Raw genomic sequence first — 22,191 nt, 5'->3', positions numbered from 1 at the left:
AAACCACCTAGGTCTCTGATATCAAGAACTGCTTTGATTGTTCAAATCGCATACATATAGTTGTAGTAGAAGTAGTAGTACTAATTATCATAATAAGTTTCTTTATTGAAAATATAAATAACAGCGGCAACAACTAAATAGGCCCACACTCCACACGAATTAGCTAGCACTACATCAATGACCGTTAAGAAAAAATACAAAAAGGCAACTGTACACACAGCAGCTATTATACTATTATGTAGTATAACACTACATATCTTGACACACGCCTTAAACTGAATGATTGACTTTTGGATAGCAGGTCAGCCAACTCACTTGCTACACAAACTGTAGCGTACACAAAGCAACATCAACAACTAGACATCAAATAGGCTCACTCCCATTAGGCCACATCACAGCATCTAAACCCAAAAATACACAAACAAGTTTATTACTGTACTCTCACAAAACTCTTGATCCTGCTGAACACAAGCTTACAGCAGCAATTAGACTAAAGCATTACACAGGCCTGTCATTGTGGAGGAAATCGTTTTGTCATAGGTCCACAGCAGACATTCAAAATCAACAGTAATGGAATACATAAACAAAATGTGTTCCTACCTTTAGAAGTTTGCCGTCCTTGCTTTTCTGGTAGAGAAGTCATCGATGAGGCTTGTAAAATCCAGTTTCTGCAGAATGTCACTTTCTAGAGACAGCAGCGTCAGGCTCTTTAATCTGTTTTGACCCATTATGGATCTCAGTCTGTTTTTAATCAGTCCCAGTTTTTAAAAAGAGTGCTCACCGCCGGCATTGGTCACAGGCAGGGTCATAAAAAGTCGCAGTGCAATGTCAACATTAGGGAACACCGTTTGTAGTATTTTTCCCTCAAATCCGTTCGGAGTAAAATTGCATAGGTGTCCTTGTTGTGAGTTTCCTTAACTTATTCTCTAAAATGTACAACTTCTTCCACAAAATCTACCCCTAAATCACTTCTGTGTTTTTCCTGGAAAGTTGTAGCTTCACTTCGCAGATCTTCCAAGGCAATGGATAACAGTTTGTTCAGAAATCCAAACATTTGTTGGATGTTTTTGTAGGAATAATAATAATCATCATCATCATCATCATCATTGAACTTATATAGCGCTTTATTGGGACACTCAAAGACGCTTGCGTGAACTCTTGCATTCACATACTGCCAGTGATGGTAAGCTACTATGTAGCCACAGCCACCCTGGGGCAGTCTGACAGAGGCGAGGCTGCCTTTTGGCGCCGTCAGACCCTCTAACCACCACCATCACGGGCAAATTGGGTGAAGTGTCTTGCCCAAGGACACAACAGCAGAATACCTCTGGTGGGAGCTGTAATTGAACCCATGACCATGATCATGAGGCAACCCGCTCTACCACCTGAGCTACTGCTGCCCCATATCTCCGATCCAGTTCTGCAAGGAGTCGATCAACGATGGCGATGAATGCTGTTGACCTGAAGTTGTCTCGGCCTGGTAGCACACTGTCAGGTTCAGATGATTCATCTGCATTTTTTTTCTTTTCCTTTGTAAGTTTGATGGAGACATGTTTTTTTGCAGCATTTTCAAATGATTCAGAATCATCCCGCAGGCTGACCACATAACCCCTCAGTGAACCAACTTCAGGTTGGTTTATGCTTGACGCGTCCGCGAGGTCCGCACGGCTCCGCGCGGCAAAATTGCGTCATTTTAACAACCACGCCCCTCCACCTGGTGTGCGCACAGCCCAAACTTTCCGCACCGCGCACCTAGGATGGTCGAACACGGAAAAACATAGCGGACTGGCAAGAACTAGTATGGCAGAGGTTCGTAAATACAGACATTTGTATGATTCAGCTCTCAAAGATCACCGTGATCAACATGTTGTTAATAATTCTTGGAGAGAAATAGCTCGCACTGTCGGAAAAGACGAGGACACTGTTAAAAAAATGCTGGAATGCCATGTTGTAAACAACAGTCATTTTTACTTCCCCTATGGTGTATTGTTGGATGCATGCCGTAGAGCTCCATGCTGCCCCCTACAGTTTGGGAGAATGTTGGCTCACCGCAGAGATAAGCCGCATGAACCATAAACGCTGCAAGTTGTGAAGCGTGTTCCATCCGCGAGCCGCATCACCAAGCGGAAAATAAACCAAGCTTAAATCAACAGCATTACTTAAATCTGTGTCCATTGCTTGCAGAACAGCGCTTGTTCTGTGAAAACGTTGGAGTATACCATAGGTTGAAAAGGAATGCATTTTCTAATTGTTCCATCTTTGACTTTAGTGAGGCAGCTTCACGCTGAGTTGTCACATGTTGACTGGGATATTCACTCAGTTCAAGCTTGGTTTATGCTTGACACATTTATTTTCCGCTTGGTGATGCGGCTCGCGGATGGAACGCGCTTCACAACTCGCAGCGTTTATGGTTCATGCGGCTCGTCTCTGCAGTGAGCCAATATTCTCCCAAACTGTAGGGGGCAGCATGGAGCTCTATGGCATGCATCCAACACTACACCATAGTAGAAGTAAAAATTACTGTTTACAACATGGCATTCCAGCATTTTTTAACAGCGTCCTCGTCTTTTCCGACAGTGTGAGCTATTTCTCTCCAAGCATTATTAACAACATGTTGATCACGGTGATCTTTGAGAGCTGAATCATACAAATGTCTGTGTTTACGAAGCTCTGCCATACTAGTTCTTGCCAGTCCGCCATGTTTTTCCGCCTCCGACCGTCCGCGTCGTTTAGAAAATTTCCTAGGTGCGCGGTGCGGAAAGTTTGGGCCGTGCGGAGGCGCGGTGGAGGGGCGTGGTTGTTAAAATGACACAACTTTTCCACGCAGAGCCGTGCGGACCTCGCGGACGCGTCAAGCATAAACCAACCTTCAAACAGCGACTGCTGTATGTTTGCATAGTTTTGGCAAAGCACTTTAGTTGCAGCTGCATGTGCTGACCACCTAGTGTCAGATAGACTTTTGACAGTCTCTATCCTTTGATTTTCATTAGGCTCCAAACCAGCTGTGATTGTCTGCCAATGAAACTTTGATTTGGATGCAAAATTAAAAAGTGTTTGAACAAAGTTGAAGAATTTGTCTGTTTCAAAACAGCTGTTCATACAGTTCCTTCCTACAAAATTGAGGGTTTGTGTGTAAGCTGGTCTGTGTGTTATGTCAAGGGTTGAATCAACACTGATGGAAAAATATTTAGCCATTTTGATCTGACTGATCATTTCTGCAAGGACCTGCTCCCCCATCAACTCAATAAATTCCTCACATATTGCTGAGGACAGGTATGATGGAGTTCCTTCGCCAGTATTGCTATATTTCTCCAGATGAGCTTTCAAGAAGGGGTCAAATTCACTGATGACTTCCAGTGTTCCCAAAAAGTTCCCATTATCAGATCTTCCAATGATTTCCGTATGACCTCTGATTTATGAAGCGGAGATTGTGTGCAGCTGTGCGTACTCCATGTTTGATAGATCACAAACCTACCTGGCGTAAGTACATTTTTTTTGCTGAGCTTAAGTGCAATTTTAGTAAGGATTCTACGCCATGTTTGATAAATGAGACCCCAGAGCTTGGGAGAAAGATGTCAGGGGTTCCCTCCTGAACCCGTTTTACCTTTGCTTCTCAACTTTGGATAAGCAAAAGAGGATGGATTTAAATTGATGGATGAAAATGGGTGAATAGATAAGGATGGATTAATCAAAGATGAATAAATGGATGGATAGACCACAGATGGATGGATGGATTCATCGAAAATAGATGAACACATGGTGTTACGTCCCCGACGGGAGGTGTTGCAGTGTGAAGGAGGGGGTAACATTATTAAACCCGTCATCTTGTTTTTTGCCATAAAAAGGTTCTAAAAACAAGTGAGCAAACAGATGGAGAGCATTATTAAAATAATGCCCAACGAAAATTATAACAAAAAGGTTAACATTAAAAGACCAATTACCAACATTAACACACCTGGTTAAAACATCTATTAAAAGTTTGACCAAAACTGAAAGTGTTTAAAACCAAGTTAACATTTAAAACAACAATAATAAAAGATCCCTCTGAATCACTCAGAGCTTCAAAACAAAGGGGTTTAAACCAAAATCTGAGGCCTGGAGGACAGCATAACCCCAACATTTCTTTTTCTCCAGACTGTTGGATGGCACAGCCTTTTATCCCAGGTGTGGGTCATTACAGGGATTCAGGTCAGCTGTGCTCATCAGCTAGCCTGGCAAGCCAGACTAAATAAATGTATTATTTAGTATGGCAACGCTCCACTGACGGCTCTCGGTTGTGGGGCGGGTTCTACCGTTGTCTTTCAAATGATCTCCGCATTCCACTGGACAATGAATGTGACATACTCTTGTTTCACTCTGTTGCATCATCCCACCCACCAGTCATATAGAGTAGAGGTGTGAATCTTCACTTGTCTCCCGATTCGATTCGATTACGATTATTGGGTCAACGATTCAATTCGATTCGATATCCCGATGCATCACGATTATTTCATATTGATTTGTTTTCATCGATAAATAGAAGATGTCAGATAATTGCTTTTTATTTTTTTTATCTAAAACGTAATTGACACAACCTGCCATCCCTCAAAAGCTCTCCATTCACAACAGGTTAGGACAAAACATTTAAAACATTTAAGAAGATTTAACAAAGTAAAACATCTGTTTCCTCGTTCAGCAAAACGCCTCAGGCTGAGAAAAACACGCTTTGCAAAAACTCACAAAATCTAAAAAAGTACTGAAAACCTACAGGACACATAATGTAATAATAAAATCCATAATGGGTTCATATATGAGTGTTTAATGTCTCTGAGCAGCTCTAGAGTCAAATATTTATGCTGCAGTTGAAGGGTGTCAGAAATAACACCAAATGAAATGTTTGACTTAATTTCATTTGAACCCAGTGGTTCATTTCTGAAATGTTGGAGAATGAATCAAGTTCTGTTTGATGCAGAAAATAATAAAACATAAAACAAATTCTACACTTCCAATAATATTTAAGATGTGTGTTTTATTCTTCCTGATAATAACACCAGCAGAAGGCTGTGGGCTGGATTAGGATTAAATTACCCAGCTGATGGATCTCCTTCACTAACCAGCTAACCACTAACCTGTCCTGTGGGACCCCCATGTCCATGCTGTCTCTGGAGGAGCAGATAGGAGACAAGACCTCCTGTAACCTAAAATGAACCAAAGCTTCCTCCCAGTTTCTCTTTAAGCTGAATTTAACATCAGTTTATCATCATGAAACAAAAGAATAAAGTGGAACAAGAACTTCTATCTTCTATTTCTCTCGCCTTTTAACTTCTCCGTGTCACTAAATAAAAGAGACAGACGATCACGCTGCAGCCGCCGTCATCGACCACGCCCCCTCCCCAAGACCGGATCTCCCTACATTACAACAAGCAGTCTGACTGAGCGCTTCCAGGAGAAATAATAATTAAATTATGAAAATAATAACGCGTGTTTGGAGCATCGGTTTGGAGGACCGTCCTCCGATCCTCTCTCTTGTGTCAGCAGACAGTCTCTCTCTCTCTCTCTCTCTCTCTCTCTCTCTCTCTCTCTCTCTCTCTCTCTCTCTCTCTCTCTCTCTCTCTCTCTCTCTCTCTCTCTCTCTCTCTCTCTCTCTCTCTCTCTCTCTCTCTCTCTCTCTCTCTCTCTCTCTCTCTCTCTCTCTCTCTCTCTCTCTCTCTCTCCCTCCCTCCCTCCCTCCCTCTCTTTCGCTGATCGAGCGAGTGGAGCGCACAGCACGACAACCCGCTCAATTAACTTAATTCACGGCCCAAATCCAACAGAACCGGTCGGGCTGATTCGGTTCCGGTTTGGTCTCAGGTTACAACTCCAGTGCTCAGCCCTGCAGTACAACATTAAGGCGGAGGTAAATGTGGAGGACGCTCACTCTGACAGATTTGGATGCGGTGCTGGTGCCGCCATTAAAAAAACAAAACTACATTCCACTATAATCGATTATGGCGTACTTTTCTACGATGCAGAATCGTTTATGTCCGCATCCCGATGCATCGATTATTTGATTATTTTCCTCAGCTCTAATATAGAGTGCCCTGATTGGCCCACAAAGCAGATAAAGCTCTGTGATTTGTTCACTAAGCAGATAGAGCACTATGATTGGCCCACCATTACGGACCAGTCACAGCTCTTTATGTGTTTGAAACCCCTCTAGAGAGCTGTGATTGGCCAGCCAGAGTCCTGGTAGGGGCTGCGGAGGTTCCAATGGAGCGTGCCTAGACCAAACTTTGCAAAGCAAGAATTTAGTCTAGTTCACTAGGCTACTCATCAGCAGCATGAAGGCGAGGAGGAGGAGGGGCAGTGTCTGGCTGATCACCTGGGCTGGGTGATACTGGCTCCTGGAGCACTAGAGGCCAGGCTGGTGGCCAAAACAGATGGATAAATAAATGGTTGGACCATGGATTGATGTATTGATAGAAAAATGAATGAACAAGTTGATGGTAGAAATATCTTGTAATTGATAAATATATTTTAACATAGCTTAATTAATTTGTGTGTTAACTGTCTTGTTCATTTTGACCATAAACTGTTAGTTTTTCTTTAGATCACAATTTGCTCTAAGGTTGTACTTTTAACGACTTCCAAAGAGAATAAGATTTTTTTTTCTCTAGCAGACGAGGATCTTATCAAACACATTCTAACAGACGGACAGAACTTATTTCCTCAGCCCGATGAGAGTGAGATGGTCGACCTGTAAGTTCTTTCTGCAAAACAAAACCTTCATCAGAGCTTTTTGGGTCATTTGGGTGTTTATGCACATATATTTTTAATGCTTTCCCTTCAGTTCAAGTATTTTTGGAGACAAGACAGAAGTGATTCTCCTTCAAAAGCTGAGTGAACCCGATCCTCTGGAATCTGTTAGAAGAGATCCACCAAAAACTGCCTTCACCGCCAACACAGGTATGAATAATAAAACTAAAAAAGAACGTCAATTCTGACTAAATCTATAAAGCGTTATTAAATTAGAAGATTCCTTCCTGGTTTTGGTTGTAATCAGCTGGTAGTGGAGCGAGGACTGTTTCCTTTATTGATGCCTAAACAGATTAATCTTCCTGAAGCTAATTACATTAAATTTTAATTACATACAAAACATTGAGATAAGTTGATGTTCAATCAATTTGAACATCCTAGAAATGTTGTTTTTCTTCCCCAAATGAATTATTTTCAAGCATTTCCACAGTTTTTCCACATGCTCTTTAAGTGGATTTGTGACTCAGGATGTGGAGCCAGCTATGTAAATGAGCACATAATAAGCAAAGCGCTAACTCTGATGGTGGTTGATAGAAGAGAGATGAGTCATGAGCTCCGTATTAGTAGCTTAGTGACAGCACCATAATCAGTACTGTTGTTACGTTTGTCCCGGAACAACGTAGAAGAACTTTGGTTTTCCACCTTTTCTGAATGCCTGCATGGATAATTAGCTGAAAACTGCCTTTTGAGACCGTAAAGAATGGTTTGTTTTTCTTGCCACAGTTGTGACGGACGTTTGCCGACCCAGGCGCTTTCCTCCCTGGTGTGGTCAGGCTGCCCTATGGGGCAGCTGGGTCGGGATCGCTCTGAGCAGCTGTGTTTCCATCTGGGCTGGCCGTGCCTTCAGCGAGAAGGTGTCCATGATGTGGTTGATCTCCTGCTTTGCCAGTTTCTTGTGCTCCTGTCTGCTGTTGGAGCCAATTAAGGTGAAAAAGGCACAAAACCACAGGAGTAGACACAACTTACGATCACAATCTACATATATATATATATATATATTTTTTTTTCATTTTACTTTTGCACATTTTAACTTCTGGAGACACTACAATAAACCAGACATTTATCAAACATGAGATTCAAAGCTTTGAATGCGATTTGTAGATGAGGATGAAGATCAAGGACAACTAAGAAGAAGCCAATTCCTTTAAAAGCATTCTAGTATTTAAAACTGCTTTTACTTTGTTGTTGATAACGACAGCTTTGGGCGTTAGTTTGACACGTTATGCGCTTCAACACACCTCCTTAAATTAGCACGGCCCAACCAAGGTGGGTCTAGTTCATGTTGTGTCCCTCTGTTGTCTGGGGGGAGTCTGGCTCGTGTCATGCAAGCGCTCAGCGTGAGAAAATGGAGGTGTGACGTGAGATGCTTGTGTCTCACACCCAGCATGTAAGATTTGGCAGCCATGTTGATTGTTGCTTTATACCTGTTGTTATGGTGAATCAGCAAACTAGCTAGGTTTTAAACACAAACAAGGTCACGCACTACTCACCCCTCCCCTCAGGTGTTGTCCCAGAGACGCTTCTGCTGGAACTGGAAACCCGCAAATCCAGAAGAAACGAGATAGCGTTAAATACCAGTCGCCGTTTTTTAGGTCCAAACATCCTTTGTTGTTCGTGATTGAAAACGGTGTTTTTCTCTTTGGGACTCTAGTAGTTTGTCCTAAAGTTGAAGTGGTAGCAGCCGGCTGTTTCTCCTTCTCTGATATTAGTGAGCGGACAACCTCACACTAGTGGTGGTGCAAAATACACAAGTGTTAATGAAAGGAGGACAACGGGATGGTCCATTGGTTGCTTTTGGTCTGAAAGCTGTTATTAATCTGGAGTTGTTTGGCCCAGATCCAGGATAGAGTCCAGACTTTGGGAAACTGCAACTTACCGTATTTTCTGGAGTATAAGTCGCTCTGGAGTATAAGTCGCACCAGCCATAAAATGTATAATAAAGAAGAAAAAAACATGTATAAGTCACATTTTGGGGGGAAATGTTATTTTTCTTACAAAATCTGAGACCAAGCATTTCACATTCCAAGACAAGTACCAGTAATAATAACAGAATAAACAACCAGGGCGCAGCAGCGCGCCACAGTCTCCAGCAGAGGATGGCAGTGTTTCAAACCCTCCCAGCGGGCGGGGAGAGCTCATTCCTGGGACGGAGCCGGCCCACAGCACCCCGCCACAGGCTACAGCAGAGGATGGCAGTGTTTCAAACCCTCCCAGCAGGACATGGGAGCTCATTCCTGGGTCGGAGCCACCCGACCCGCAGCAGCTTGCCACAGGCTCCAGCAGGTGATGGCGGGGCAGAGGAGCTGAAACCTGGGCCAGAGCCGGTCCGCAGCAGCGCGGTATACATAATTTGATATACAAGTCGCTCCGGAGTATAAGTCACAGGACCAGCCAGACTATGAAAAAAAGTGTGACTTATAGTCCATAAAATACGGTATTTTATTGTTAAAATCACAATCCGCTAAGACAAAAACAGAAAACAAACACAATCCATCTGTAGGACTTTCTGTTAAATGTATACAAATGTATAACAGTTTAAGAAACTAGTGATGCACCTGCTGCAGCACCGAGACAAACTATGTCTCTAGCTGTGGAGACATGCACCTGCCATCCCACCGGTGTGCTGAATATAGATTAAAGTGGCTGCATCTGATAAATCATCTCTTAATCACTGTTTAAGCATGAGGAAAAGCCAGATGTTACCTGCAGGTTCTGTTCCAACTGGATATCTGCATCCTAGAAAAAGCTCTAATGTTTCTACTTAGACAAATCTGCAAGCTGGCCTTGTTAGAGTTTAGTTAATGTGTTTGGTGCAAATCCAAATCAAACATCCGAGGAACTGACTGTGGGTTTTTTTTTATTTGCAGGTGGTGTGTGAGGCGCTGTACTTTGCTGTGTGTGTGCGTCGGCTGCGTCCGGAGGACCAGGACATGCTGGTGGAAGGTTCCCGAGTGGAGCAAGTGGTCCAGCGGATAACCAGAGTGAGACCACCTCAGGGCTTCGCTCTGTCTCGAGCCCGGCAGCAGGCCCGTAAGGTCCACATGCTGCACGCCATGCTGAAGGTCAGCGAGGACCGAGGCGCTGCGTTGGAGACGTTCTAACCTCAGCCGGCTGTGTAATAGCCGTTTTTCCTCCTGTTTTTCAGAACTTCCTGGTTTACGTGTTTTTCCTGTTGGTCGTTTTGCTTCTGAACTACTCCGATTCAGCCAAGGACACACACTGTCTGAGGCTGAGAACTCAGCTGCAGCAGACCCTCCTCACACCAGAGTACCGCACCATCAGCAGGTACTGATTGATGAATCTCAGATGCCTTTTTTTAAGTCACCAGCTCAGATTTTTCAAGGCTGACTGTGCTTACTTGCTCTTTTACAAAATAAAAAACCACGGATTCTTTTGTTCAACCCTGAGATCCAGTCCTGCCTATTTTCCTTTGTGTTCCGATGGATCGACCTGGATGGATTTGCATCTTTAAAAAGCTGGAGTTTTGTTTTTTTAAGTGAATTGAGTTTTGAACTTGTAACTTTGACTTTTATTAAATTTTTGGTGTGAACAAAGTGAGGTTTGGCAACAGAGTAATGCCGGAGTGATTGTTCTGTCTTGAAGCCGTGACGATGTTCTGACGTGGATGAACGGATCCCTGCTGCCGCTGCTGCTTAACGACTCGTTACTTCTGAGAGACACAGGAAGTGTTCTGCTTGGTTCTGTGAGGATCCGACAGACTCGCGACAAACAAGGTGAGCTTCAACATGCTCGTCTTTTTGATTAGCCATGAAACTACTGATCTCTACGGAAACCAGAAGAATTTATTGTAATGATAATGCTCATTGTCTCAAGGTTGCCGATTAAAGTCTAATCATCTTAAGGTGAAAACATTTTCAAGCGATAAGTGGAAATGGTATAAATCTAGAAAAAAAACACCCGAATCTAAAATTGTCTAATTAAATTAAAGGGAACATATTATGTTAAACTCACCTTTTGCATCCATGTGGGTCTCTACTGCATATGTAAACACTCCAAACATAAAAAAAAACATCCATTTGTTTTCTGTTAGTTTTTGGTTTTAGGAACGATGTGCCTGAAACAAACGGTTCCAAAAAGTCCCAGTTTGTGATGTCACCAACGGAGAAATTAGAATAGAACCATCTCTCACGTGCAAAAGAGAGCTGCTGCTAGTGGAGCAGTGGCTCTACTTTGAGCCCCTCCTAGATATCGTGGCTCCTTGGCTTATAGTAGCCAATCAGGGGATAAGTGGGCGTGGTCAATTCCAACTTGTTTTCTTAAAGTGACAGAGCACTGAAATGGCTTGTTCTGGAAGGTGTTACAACGGTCAAGAGAAAAAAATTCTCATATCAGCCAATGTTCGTAAACTGAAGAAAAAAAAAGTTGCGTCTCCTTTAAACCACTTTAGAGGAATGAACATTTGGTTGTAAACATAATTTAGTTTTCTTTTGGTTAAGATGCACTATTCAGAGTTTTCAAAAATGGGCGTTTCTGTTGCAGGTGATTTTAGTCCAGGCTCCAACTTTGTTACAACCCAGACTAAAGATGCAGTTTCTGGTGCCGTCGGTGCAGCTTGGTAAGGAAAAAGTCAGAGTCTTTCAATAGAAATGGCTTCCAATGTCGATTCACCATGTGTTTCACTTGGTTTTTCCGTCTCAACCTTCTTCCTAAGGGTGTGGCGTTTGGATCTGATGGAGAATGACAGCAGAGATGCAGTTCACCTGTTCAACGGGAGCCTGGAGGAGGCCTCTTCCTGTTTATGGCGGTTACAGCAGTTGCACTGGCTCGACCCCAGGTAATGACCCAGAACACAGCACAAAAGCATCTGACATAAACACTCCCATCCAAAACTAAAGGATCAACCTGTGCTCTGATGCACAAATCACTTTTTGTGTTCTCAGGACTCGTAGCGTGGCCGTGGAGTTCTCCCTCTACAACATCAACACTAACCTGCTGTCAGTCTTCTCCTTTTTGTTCGACTTCCCCGTTTCTGAGCGCGCTCAGTCCAGTCTTGAACTCACCGTCCTCACGCTGTGGCCACTCACAGGCCTGGACCTCCAACTTCTTCTCACGGTAACACCTGGAAACTAACCCGACTGTGGATTTGGCGACACAGAAACTTTTTTTGGTGCCCTTAAACTTTTGTGATTCTCATTTCTAGATGGTTCTGCTCGGCCTGGTGTTGTATTTCCTGGTCCAAGGGGTCCTGGCTTTTCTCAGATGGGGCTACAGGTATTTGCTTTCAGTCTGGACGCTGATGGGAATCTGTAAGTTGTCTCTGGCAGTGTGTGTGTGTGGGCTGCACCTGAGCCGCTCCGTCATGGCCAAGCAGCAGTGGGAATCGTTCCTGAAACATCCGCGGGGCGCCTTCACGGACTTCCACCCTCTGTCCAAACTGAGTGAGACGTACACGGTCATGTCTGCCCTGCTTTTGTTCATTCTGGTGCTCAAGGTAGGGAAAAAAGTAAACTCACACCTATTTGATCACCAGTTGCTTCATTAACCAGACTGACATCTGCTGATCCGACAGGCTTCTCATCAGCTGCGGTTTCTTCGAGAGTGGGCGGTGTTCGGCAGAGCTCTGCGCCGCTCAGCTTGGGAGCTCCTTGTGGCTGCGGCGGCCCTTCTGCTCTTGCTGCTGGCTTACTCACACACAGGACACCTGGTCAGTTCCCTCTACTGACAACACAACAGATCAGTCATATCAAGCATTTGGGTTCACCCTTTTAGTTTTTCCCCTGCAGCTCTTCCACTCTGTGCTGGACGGTTATGGTAGCGTGGCGTCGGCCTGTCGGTCCCTGCTGGGGGCTGGTGGGAGAGGCCCGTTGTCGTGGCATCCTGCTGTGATGATGACTGGCCCCTCCAGCACCTTTTCCTTGCTGGCGTTCCATGCCAGCTTCGCCATGATTCGATTGGTGTTCCTGTGGTTGGTCGTCTCCGTGCTGCTGAGGAACTACCGGCGTGCGCGAGCGGAGCTGTACCGACCTGCTGTGGATCTCCAGGACTACGAGATGGTGGAGCTGTTCGTCAGACGGCTCAAAATGTGGATGGGCCTCAGCAGGACGAAAGAGGTAGCTTCCTGTTTTACCTCAACAGCATGTGAGATCAGAAAGTTTCCTGCACCTGATCAAACCTCATTTCTCTTCTCAGTTTCGTCATAAAGTGCGTTTTGAGGGCATGGAGCTGCCACCGTCGCGCTCGTCCTCCACCAGCGACCGTAAGTCCCTGTGTCTGCCCCAGCTGGACAGCCCAGACTCCCCCCCCACCCCGGACAGCGTGGACGCTGGCTCCGAGGCCTTGTGGCGCCCAGCCTCTTCCAGTCCCTGCAGCCTGACAGAAGCTCCCGGCCTCAGCATCGGACTGGGCCTCGGGTTGGGCTTCAGCCCGGGAATGATGGTGGGGGGGGGCACCTGGAGGGAGTGGGTGGAGACAGAAGCCCCTCTGGGGAAGCTCCTCCCCATGCTGGATGCTCTGTTGCAGCAGCTTGACCGTGTCACCATGGCAACAGAGGATGTGTACCACATGGAGTGCAGACTGGAGCGAGCCCAGAGAAAAATGAGGCATAAAGGAAGGGACAACAGTCAGGAGGGGAGGGGCAGAGCCAGGCAGAGGGGGGCAGGGGTGGAAAAGGACTTGAAAGAAGAACTTTCTGGAACAGAAAAACACAACAGGAAGGGCAAAAGGGCAGAGAGAACTCTAAAAGAGTTTGGCAGCTCTTCTACAAACGCCAAAACGACTTCTGTAGCCGAACCTGTTCATTTAAAACCCAGACCTTCCTCTGACCACACCCCTCCCCCTCGGCCATCAGTTAAACCAGTCACAGACAAGCCCCCCACTGACCCCCCGTCCATATCATCGCCACCTTCATCCAAAACACCCACCCCAAATCCCCACGGTCCCACACCCATCCCTCGAGACTGGGATCCTCCCACGGAGCGAGAAACCCTCCCGTCCTCGAGCCTGTTCAACCATCCGGCTCACACCACCACCATCCCCACCCGCAAGAGGAAACGGAAACCCCCACCCCTCAAAAACAAGGTGCACCCAACGTAGATGGAAAGGAAGGATAAATGGAAGTGAAAGTGTGTCAAAGGAACACGGGGGTGAAAAAGGGAAGAAAAAGTCGGGTTAAGGACGAGAGAACAGGGGCGGCTGGTTTTACCCCCCCGTAGGCTCCTCTCTAAACCCGGGAATTGGATCAGACGCATCCCAGACTCCGCTCTGAGACACGGTGCCAGTCGCTAGGTTCTACCAGAGCTGTTTGATTCAAACAAAGAACTGTTTTTTAACTCTCCACCCCCCAGGTCATGTGACCCCGGAGGTCACATGTTGCTACTGACAGGAGCACAGACACGTGCTCACCAGAAGACCAGAACTGAACCAACACAATCAGACTTTTGTGTATCTGTTAGATTCCCGACTCTTGGGTTGTGTATTTTGGCGTCACTCACACACACACACACACACACACACACACACACACACACACACACACACACCAAACCTACTCATGCACAATAAACGCTGTTGGTATTCCAGCAAACTGCTACTTCGGGAGGCTGAGATATGAAAAAGTGAAGAGATGGAAGAAAGAGAGAGCAGAGAAAGAGGTGTGGAGGGACATGAGATTAAAGGAAACAAAGGAAGTATGGATGACCTAATATTTACTAGTTCTCTCATCATACAGCTATTCTGAATCCCATTCTAATGATCTTTTAAGTGTATTTTTTGTTGTTTTCAATGTAGAGAAAAATTTAAAGCACTTTTTTTTCCTGTTGATTTTTAAAAGGAGGCATACATGAAATAAGCTTTGTATCCCAAATCTAAATGTTTTGTATTCAACCAAAGCTTTTTGCGTCTCAAATAATACGTTCCTGTTCTACTTGCACTTTATTCTCTAATGGAGCGGACGTTCAACACCGTATTTATCTTGTGTGTCAAGTAACTGCTACGTTTAAGGAAATGTCTGTTTTGTTTTATTATTACCACAGTTTTAGTTTGTTTTTTTTTTTTTTTTGTCGACATGCACACTTCCTGTGTTCAGTGGGCAGATCTCAGGGAACCCACCCTTCACTTCAAACCTGGAAAGAAATTCAGGAATAGAAAAACATTTGGTACAAATTTTAAATGAAAACAAATAGGTACTATTAAATATATATATTATATATATATTTCTCTTTTCTGTGCAGTTAAAAAAGTAACACCTGAAATGATTCTAAACATTCTATCCATTGCTTTTAGAAATACTTATTCTTTTCACTTTGTGTAAATTTCTGTATATTTTTGAGCTTTAGGATGTATAAATTCTGCTATATGTGATCTTTGCTCAGTGACACAAAGGTCGAGCACTGGTATGGCAAGCCTCAAAGTTTTACTTTTCTCCGATCCAACAGCCAAAGCTTTTCTTACACTTGCTGAATAAGTAGAAACCACAGGAGGCTCCTTAGATTTCACTCATAACCCTGTTATTGTGCAGCGTCTAACGGCTGATTCTCCTCTTCGTCTGCTGCTGCTTTTTGTTTTCAAACAGTATTAAAAGCTTTTTTTTCCTGCTGGTTTAAAATAAATCTATTCTGCAGTTGTAGCACTTCTGCTTTTGCACTTGACAATGTCGAATAAAAGCGTTGACAGCTGAACTCTGTACAATGAAATGATTGATGTCAAGTAATAAAGGTTTGCTTTTGAACGTTTATGTAATGTACTTAAAACATTCTTTGTGCCTTTGGAATCATTCGCAGCTTAAGGTTAACAGAAAACAGCTGATTATTTTTAAATTAAAGGTTTCTTTGACAAGTATTCAGGATGTAAAACTGAATTCAACAGTAGAATGGTCACAAACCAAACAAGTTATATTCATTTGCCCAGAAAAATCAACAAAAAAGCCAAATTCGCTGTTTCAGATATTTTTTTAATGATCACTTTTCTTCCGTACACTAACGGACCCACAAACATCACCTGTCTGTGGTCGGGGGGTGTGAGTGTGTCTGTCAGAGAACAATCAAACAAAATCGGTGAAATCATCCACTGTGGATACGAGTCTCTTCCTCTGCCCAGAGGGCTCGGCGTTTGGCGCTGACGTGGTTTGCTGAAACGACTTGTTCTGCTGAGTGTGTCCTTGGGTCAGAGAGATCCCGGGATTGGAGCGGGACTGGATGTCTTCTTGAGCCTGAGTGACGACATACGAGATTTAGATGGAAAAATAAAAAACAAAATCGAGAGGGAGAAGAACTCTCAAAGCAGCAGTCTGGAGTTTTCCCCCATTCAGGACTTATGGATGATTTTTTTTTAGGAATCTATAAAATGTGATCGCGTTTTAGGACGAACCTAAACCGAAGTGGAGTTGTAGACTTTTCATAAGGACAAGACTTTCTAATATAAATATCTGAATCAACAACGTAACGTGAGAGGTCCCCATTCATTAACGAGAGGTTTTGTTTACAGTTGTAATTAGGGAAAAAGGGTGAGGGCTTAAGGTGCAACACATTTTTCTGCCTCTAGATGGTGCCCTTTACACATAGTGTGGTATTCCTCCTTTTGTACCTGTGCTAGGAACAGCATCTAGTGGTAGAACGGAGGAACTGCAGTACTGAAGGTCTCAGTCGTCCGCACAAACCTAATAATTATTTCACCCAATAAATATTTGGGTTGGGAAAAAAGCTTTGTCGCATAACTGCTGCTAAAAGAAACCTGTGACCGACGGGTATCTGACATTGCAGCATGGTGTTACTGGAGGATTTAGCAGAGACTCGAGAGGAAACGCGACTTTCTGCTTGCTGAGGATCCAGAGTGGCTCCTGAGCAGATATCACTTCCTGAAGGAGATCCTTCTGGAGCTGTGATTTGGAACCCTTTTTGGAGCGACAACCAAACCACATAAATCTAATTCCAGTCTGGATAAAGACTGAAAACTACGATAACCCCAGCATCATTCTGGCAGGCCAATCAGAGCTCTCTAACCGGGTTTCAAACCGACAGAGTACTTTGATTGGTCCATATTGGTGAACAAAGCTCTATCGGCTTTGTGGGCCAATCACAGCGCTCTATCGGCTTTGTGGACCAATCACAGCGCTCTATCGGCTTTGTGGGCCAATCACAGCGCTCTATCGGCTTTGTGGGCCAATCACAGAGCTGTCAGCTTTGTGGGCCAATCACAGCGCTCTATCGACTTTGTGGGCCAATCACAGCGCTCTATCGGCTTTGGCTTTGTGGGCCAATCACAGAGCTCTGTCAGCTTTGTGGGCCAATCACAGCGCTCTATCGGCTTTGTGGGCCAATCACAGAGCTCTGTCAGCTTTGTGGGCCAATCACAGCGCTCTATCGGCTTTGTGGGCCAATCACAGCGCTCTATCGGCTTTGTGGGCCAATCACAGCGCTCTATCGGCTTTGGCTTTGTGGGGCAATCAAGGAACATAATTGGTTTGGTAGGCGGGATGATGCGACGGAGTGGAACAAGATGGTGGCAGCTTGTTTGAAACGGTTTTTACATCAATTTTGGACTATTAGGACATGGCTTTAGCAGATAGATGCATTTAAGTCCTTTACTTAGAAAAAGGATGGGTTTTCTCTTCTTCAACAGTGGACTGTCTTGTTTACCAGCATCAGTTGCGGTGAATGCGTCTCGTTGTTCGTTGCTCAGTAGCACGTGGAGATCGTTTGAAAGACAACGGTAGAACATGTCAGTGAAGCGTTCCCAGACAAAATACACTTAGTCCCCTAAGAGCAGACTAGGGATGCCCGTTGTGACACGTCTGACCCGCCTCAGGCCTGGCGCCGCCGCCGTCCTCCAGTCTCCTGACTAAATGTATTTATTTAGTCTGGCTTGCCAGGCTAACACACATTGCCAAACTGAAGGCTGAGGCTGAGGCTGCAGAGTCAAACATTTCCTATAAGAACAAAACTAAATCTAAACAGAACATGCATTCAACTCCTTAAACGTAAACTGTAAATGACAACAGAATGGAACATTCAGTCCATTTCTTCACAGTTTTCATATTTAATTTATGTTTAACCCATTTCTTCATTTCTGACAGGGACATCTCTGTCCTGACTGCAATTACAATAATGAAATTACAGCCTCTGCAACTTGTTTGTTCTTTTCTAATTTGGCAGCCGGTGTCTTTATCTAGCTGTCAATAAAGTTTTCCTTGTTTTTCCAGGAACACAGGGAATTCCCTCATGAGCTGAAGACGTAGTGTGACGAAATATGGTTAATTGAGGGTGTTTCTATTTTTAAATGACAGTGAACGAACACGAGCACCATTCTGCCGCAACCTCCGCAATCTGGCACCCAACCACTTCTCCTCTCTTGTTGCCTCCACTCTTCCACCTCCCAGCACATTCTCTATTTATGAAGTGAATGAAGCCACCGAGCCACTCTGCTCTTGTCTCAACAACTTGTGCCCTTTAGCCACTAGACCTGCTAGATCCTCTCAGTCGCGCCCTTGGCTAAATGATACCCTCCGGTCTCTACGCACCAATCTTAGAGGTGCAGAACGGAAATGGCACAAAACAAAAGATCCTGGTGATCAATTGAAATTTCATGAATTACTGTCCTCATTCTCTGCCAGCATCACTGATGCAAAGAAAGCTTTCTACACTTGACAAAATTCTCAGCTCTACTGACTCTCAGAAACTATTTTCGACATTCAAAACTCTGCCCAACCCTCCGTCTCCACCTCCTACCAACAATCTATCAGCTGACACCTTTGCCTCATTCTTCACTGACAAAGTGGCAGCTATAAGCAAAGAGTTTACTCAACTGGCCACTCTTGAACATTCGCTACCACAAACTCCTTCTAGCCCTGTTGCGAGTCCCACATGCCAAAGACAGTGGCAAGTACGGGGTCAAAAGGTGAGCCACACTGGACTGGCTTGTGCGAGCAAAATCAGCCAGTCGACAGGAGCTGGGCTGCAGGTCAAAAAAACTGTGGTCAGAAACAAGGGTCACACAAGGGTCACAGGGACAAGAGGACAGAACTGGGCGAAGGGTCAGGAGACTGACCCCACCTCTTTGCCCCACCCCTGGCTTGGAAAGATGGGATTGGAGGAGAACAGAGTGAAGACAAGCCCATCAGATCCAGAAGTCCTCTCGGGAACATTGGAGAGAAACTGAAGAATGCTGCAAAAGATGATGCAATGACCTGTGTTAAGAAGAATGCATGTAGTGAAAATGACACCAAATGTTTTGTGTTGAGCTACAAAGTGTGTATCTGGTAAATGACCCCTTGACCTTAAGCTGGTCCAGGAAGGGTATATAAGAACAGCTCTGAACAGCAGAGAGGTTTTGGGAGAGCGGACAGCAGCTGGGGCAGAGGACAAGAAGAGACAGAGCAGATTTGGAGGGGTCATCCCCCGTCCAAGCCTGGATGGGGGATGACAGAAGAGACTCTTAGGAGAGAAAGAGAGAGAGGGAGAGTTTTGGGGAGATTCTGAGAAGACAAGAGCTGGTGTAAACTAACTCTTATTTAATCATTTTGAACTAATTCCTCCGTGGGGGATAGCAGTTGTTTTTTCATCTACCCATTTTTGTATTTTGATTTTGTAATAAACCTTTTTTGAAAAAGAAACATAATCCTGATTCTTTCAGGTTTTCTCTAAAGCTTCACGAGTGGGGGCTCTGATCATTAATTGCACAGAGGTAAGCACATTAATTATGGGTTCTGGAATTATCAGGACTTACTTTACGGTTTGTGACAGATTAATATAAAGAAACCTTAAGATAACGGGATTGCTTAAAAAGAAGTGAGCTACTACAAAAGGAAAGGTCTTACATATTATTTCACCTTTAAAATAAAAGATATGATTCTAACTTAGGACGCCCAAACCAGGATCTAATACTATAATACTCACCGACATCCCCATCGAACCCTGATGGATGCACCGTCTCATAAGTTCTAACGGAACTAGGTTTTAAAGGAACCGGTAAATGGGACGGGCACGCGACAGCCCAACCATTCTACTGCTTCATTTTCCTCTTTTCCCCTCTCACTGAGAACTGTGTGTCCAAGCTTCTCACGTGCAGCTGCCCTACTACATGCCCACTCGACCCCATTCCGACTAAGCTGCTCCAAGCTATTGCTCCTACAGTAGCCGCAGCAGTCACACATGTGATCAACGCTTCACTGACATCTGGTACATTTCCCACCTCTCTCAAGCATGCTCAGGTTAAACCGCTGCTAAAAAAAAAAAACATCTCTTCCTCCAAATCGTATGGAGAACTACCGACCTATCTCTCTCCTCACTTTTTGGTCCAAAATCATTGAAAGGGTGGCTTTCAAGCAGATCACAGAATACCTCTCACAAAACTGTCTGCTTGACCCTTACCGATCTGGGTTCAAAACTGAAACTGCTCTGTTGGCAGTGACGGAATCCTTAAAAGAAGCTAGAGCGACTGCCAAATCCTGTGAGCTTATCCTGCTCGACTTATCGCTGCATTTGACACTGTCAACCATGGCTTCCTTTTGTCCAGTCTATCTAGCATGGACATCACAGAGAAAGCACACGCCTGGTTTGAATCGTACCTCACAAGACGATCATTCAGTGTATCTTGCCTTGGACAATCCTCTACCATGCACCATCTTGCCACAGGAGTCCCCCAGGGCTCTGCACTAGGACCTCTTCTCTTTGCCATACACACCACCTCACTGGGTGAGATAATCCGATCACATGGCTTCTCCTACCACTGCTATGCAGTCGACACCCAGCTCTATCTGTCATTTCCACCGGATGACCACACTGTCTCTGCACGAAAATCAAACTGTCTCTCTGACATATCAAAATGGATGAAATCCCACCATCTCCAACTCAACCTCTCTAAAACTGAACTACTTGTCATCCCAGCAAAACCAGCCATACAGCACAATATCTCAATCCAAAATTACTTCCTATCTCTGGCTCCTTCAAAGGCAGTTCAAAATCTGGGTGTTGTGATTGATGAACACCTGAGCTTTAACAATCATGTTGCCTCTGTTGCTCCTTCATGCAGCTTTGCGCTGTATAACAAACAAAAGATCAGACCATACCTAACACAACATGCCACCCAGCTCCTGGTGCAATCTACTGTCATCTCCCGCCTCGATTACTGCCATGCCCTTCTAAATGGTCTTCCAGGTGGTACTGTGAGACCTCTTCAAATGGTCCAGAACGCAGCGGCGCGTCTGGTCTTCAATCAGCCAGAAAGAGCACATGTTACCCCTCTGTTCATTGAGCTCCACTGGCTACTGCTAGCAGCACGCATCAAATTAAAATCGCTAACACTAGCATACAAAGTCCAAGATGGTACAGCTCCCATCTAACTGAATCCTCTTGCAAAGGCTTACGTCTCGGCCCGGCCGCTCCGGTCATCATAGGATCGTCGGCTAGCAGTGCCTACACCACGCTCAGGACAATCCAGGCTCTTCTCATGCATCGTTCCACAAATGTGGAATGACCTACCAAGCACTACCAGAACAGCAGCTTCCTTTTCAATTTTCAAGAAACTCCTGCAGACACTGCTCTTCAGAGAGCATCTTCTAAACTAGCACCTTCCCTGCACCTGTCCCCCTCTCTACTGTCCACTCCTTGTTCCCTCCTCTCCATGATTGATGTCAAGTTGTTGTTATTGTTGTTGTTAGCCTCAAGGGCAACATGCCGATTATCACTTGTAAGTCACTTTGGACAAAAGTGTCTGCTAAATACATAAACATAAACACACACACATGGAATTGATCAACAGATAATTGCAGAGGAATGTGCGTATAAGTGGCAACTGCATATTTCATAAATCAGGATTTTGGCCGTTCATACGAACATTCTAAATTTCATTCATAGGGAGGATTACAGGAATATTTCTATGAATGTTTGATGAATGAATGAGGCCCCCGATTTTGGCTTTTAGTTCTTGTTTTAAATCTTTTTTTTTTTTTGCCTTACTCGGGTTCTGATCCTCTTGATGTGTCGTAATCTTGCAAGCCACTTGGAGGCATACGCATCCGAGGGGTTAGCCCTGTACTGGTGCACCAGAGAAGCCATCTGGGAAGAAACAAAAACAAAAATGAGAGAACCCGTCTTGTGCATTTAGGTAGATGCCAGAGTTTGAAATGAAAACCCACGTTTGCGTGCAGAGCCATTTGTCTCACTAAGAGGGGAAGGTTGTGGTCTGAAACGATCTTCGCCACCGTTGTGTCGACTAAACCCTCGAGATCTGAAGGACAGAGTGAAGAAAATGAACACAAATCTGACAAAAGTGAAATGGAGCAGAAAGAAAAAGCTGTGGTGAACTCACCTTTACGGCACTGAAGGGAAACGAGGTTGCATTCATAATCCAAAGGTTTAATTATGACTTCTACAAAATTAAACTGGCCCTAAAAGAAGAGTTACAAAATAAGTTGTATTCAAGCACAAAATGTTTATATTTAAACATCTGTATTTGCATGTCTAC

At 44.5% G+C, this 22,191-nt stretch overlaps 2 protein-coding genes across 5 annotated transcripts in view; one reads left to right on the top strand and one right to left on the bottom strand.

Moving 5' to 3' along the window:
• Positions 1 to 14,051, top strand: part of pkd1a (polycystic kidney disease 1a) — an 80,707-nt gene extending 66,656 nt beyond the window's left edge. The window contains exons 44-56 of one of the 2 annotated variants that reach the window (XM_015966904.3): positions 6,639 to 6,717; positions 6,809 to 6,924; positions 7,498 to 7,700; positions 9,642 to 9,836; positions 9,920 to 10,059; positions 10,378 to 10,508; positions 11,275 to 11,350; positions 11,447 to 11,569; positions 11,676 to 11,847; positions 11,936 to 12,226; positions 12,305 to 12,439; positions 12,519 to 12,845; positions 12,925 to 14,051. In XM_015966904.3, coding sequence (XP_015822390.1) covers positions 6,639 to 6,717; positions 6,809 to 6,924; positions 7,498 to 7,700; positions 9,642 to 9,836; positions 9,920 to 10,059; positions 10,378 to 10,508; positions 11,275 to 11,350; positions 11,447 to 11,569; positions 11,676 to 11,847; positions 11,936 to 12,226; positions 12,305 to 12,439; positions 12,519 to 12,845; positions 12,925 to 13,827 — 2,891 coding nt within the window. In that variant the 3' untranslated portion in view covers positions 13,828 to 14,051. Of the gene's footprint in view, positions 1 to 6,635; positions 6,718 to 6,808; positions 6,925 to 7,497; positions 7,701 to 9,641; positions 9,837 to 9,919; positions 10,060 to 10,377; positions 10,509 to 11,274; positions 11,351 to 11,446; positions 11,570 to 11,675; positions 11,848 to 11,935; positions 12,227 to 12,304; positions 12,440 to 12,518; positions 12,846 to 12,924 lie in introns of both variants that reach the window. The other variant, XM_015966896.3, reaches the window with a different exon arrangement.
• A 1,610-nt stretch (positions 14,052 to 15,661) lies between these two features.
• The window catches only part of tsc2 (TSC complex subunit 2), a 61,004-nt gene continuing 54,474 nt past the window's right edge, over positions 15,662 to 22,191 (bottom strand). For all 3 annotated transcript variants that reach the window (XM_015966942.3, XM_054743609.2, XM_054743610.2), the window contains 4 exons: positions 22,036 to 22,114; positions 21,863 to 21,954; positions 21,684 to 21,782; positions 15,662 to 15,940 (listed from right to left, as the gene is read on the bottom strand). In XM_015966942.3, the coding sequence (XP_015822428.1) occupies positions 15,773 to 15,940; positions 21,684 to 21,782; positions 21,863 to 21,954; positions 22,036 to 22,114 (438 nt within the window). In that variant the 3' untranslated portion in view covers positions 15,662 to 15,772. The remainder of the gene's footprint in view (positions 15,941 to 21,683; positions 21,783 to 21,862; positions 21,955 to 22,035; positions 22,115 to 22,191) is intronic.

This window comes from Nothobranchius furzeri, chromosome 4 (genome assembly GCF_043380555.1).
Source record: "Nothobranchius furzeri strain GRZ-AD chromosome 4, NfurGRZ-RIMD1, whole genome shotgun sequence".
In the NCBI taxonomy this organism is placed as follows: domain Eukaryota; kingdom Metazoa; phylum Chordata; class Actinopteri; order Cyprinodontiformes; family Nothobranchiidae; genus Nothobranchius; species Nothobranchius furzeri.
This window is presented reverse-complemented; position numbering and strand designations above follow the sequence as displayed.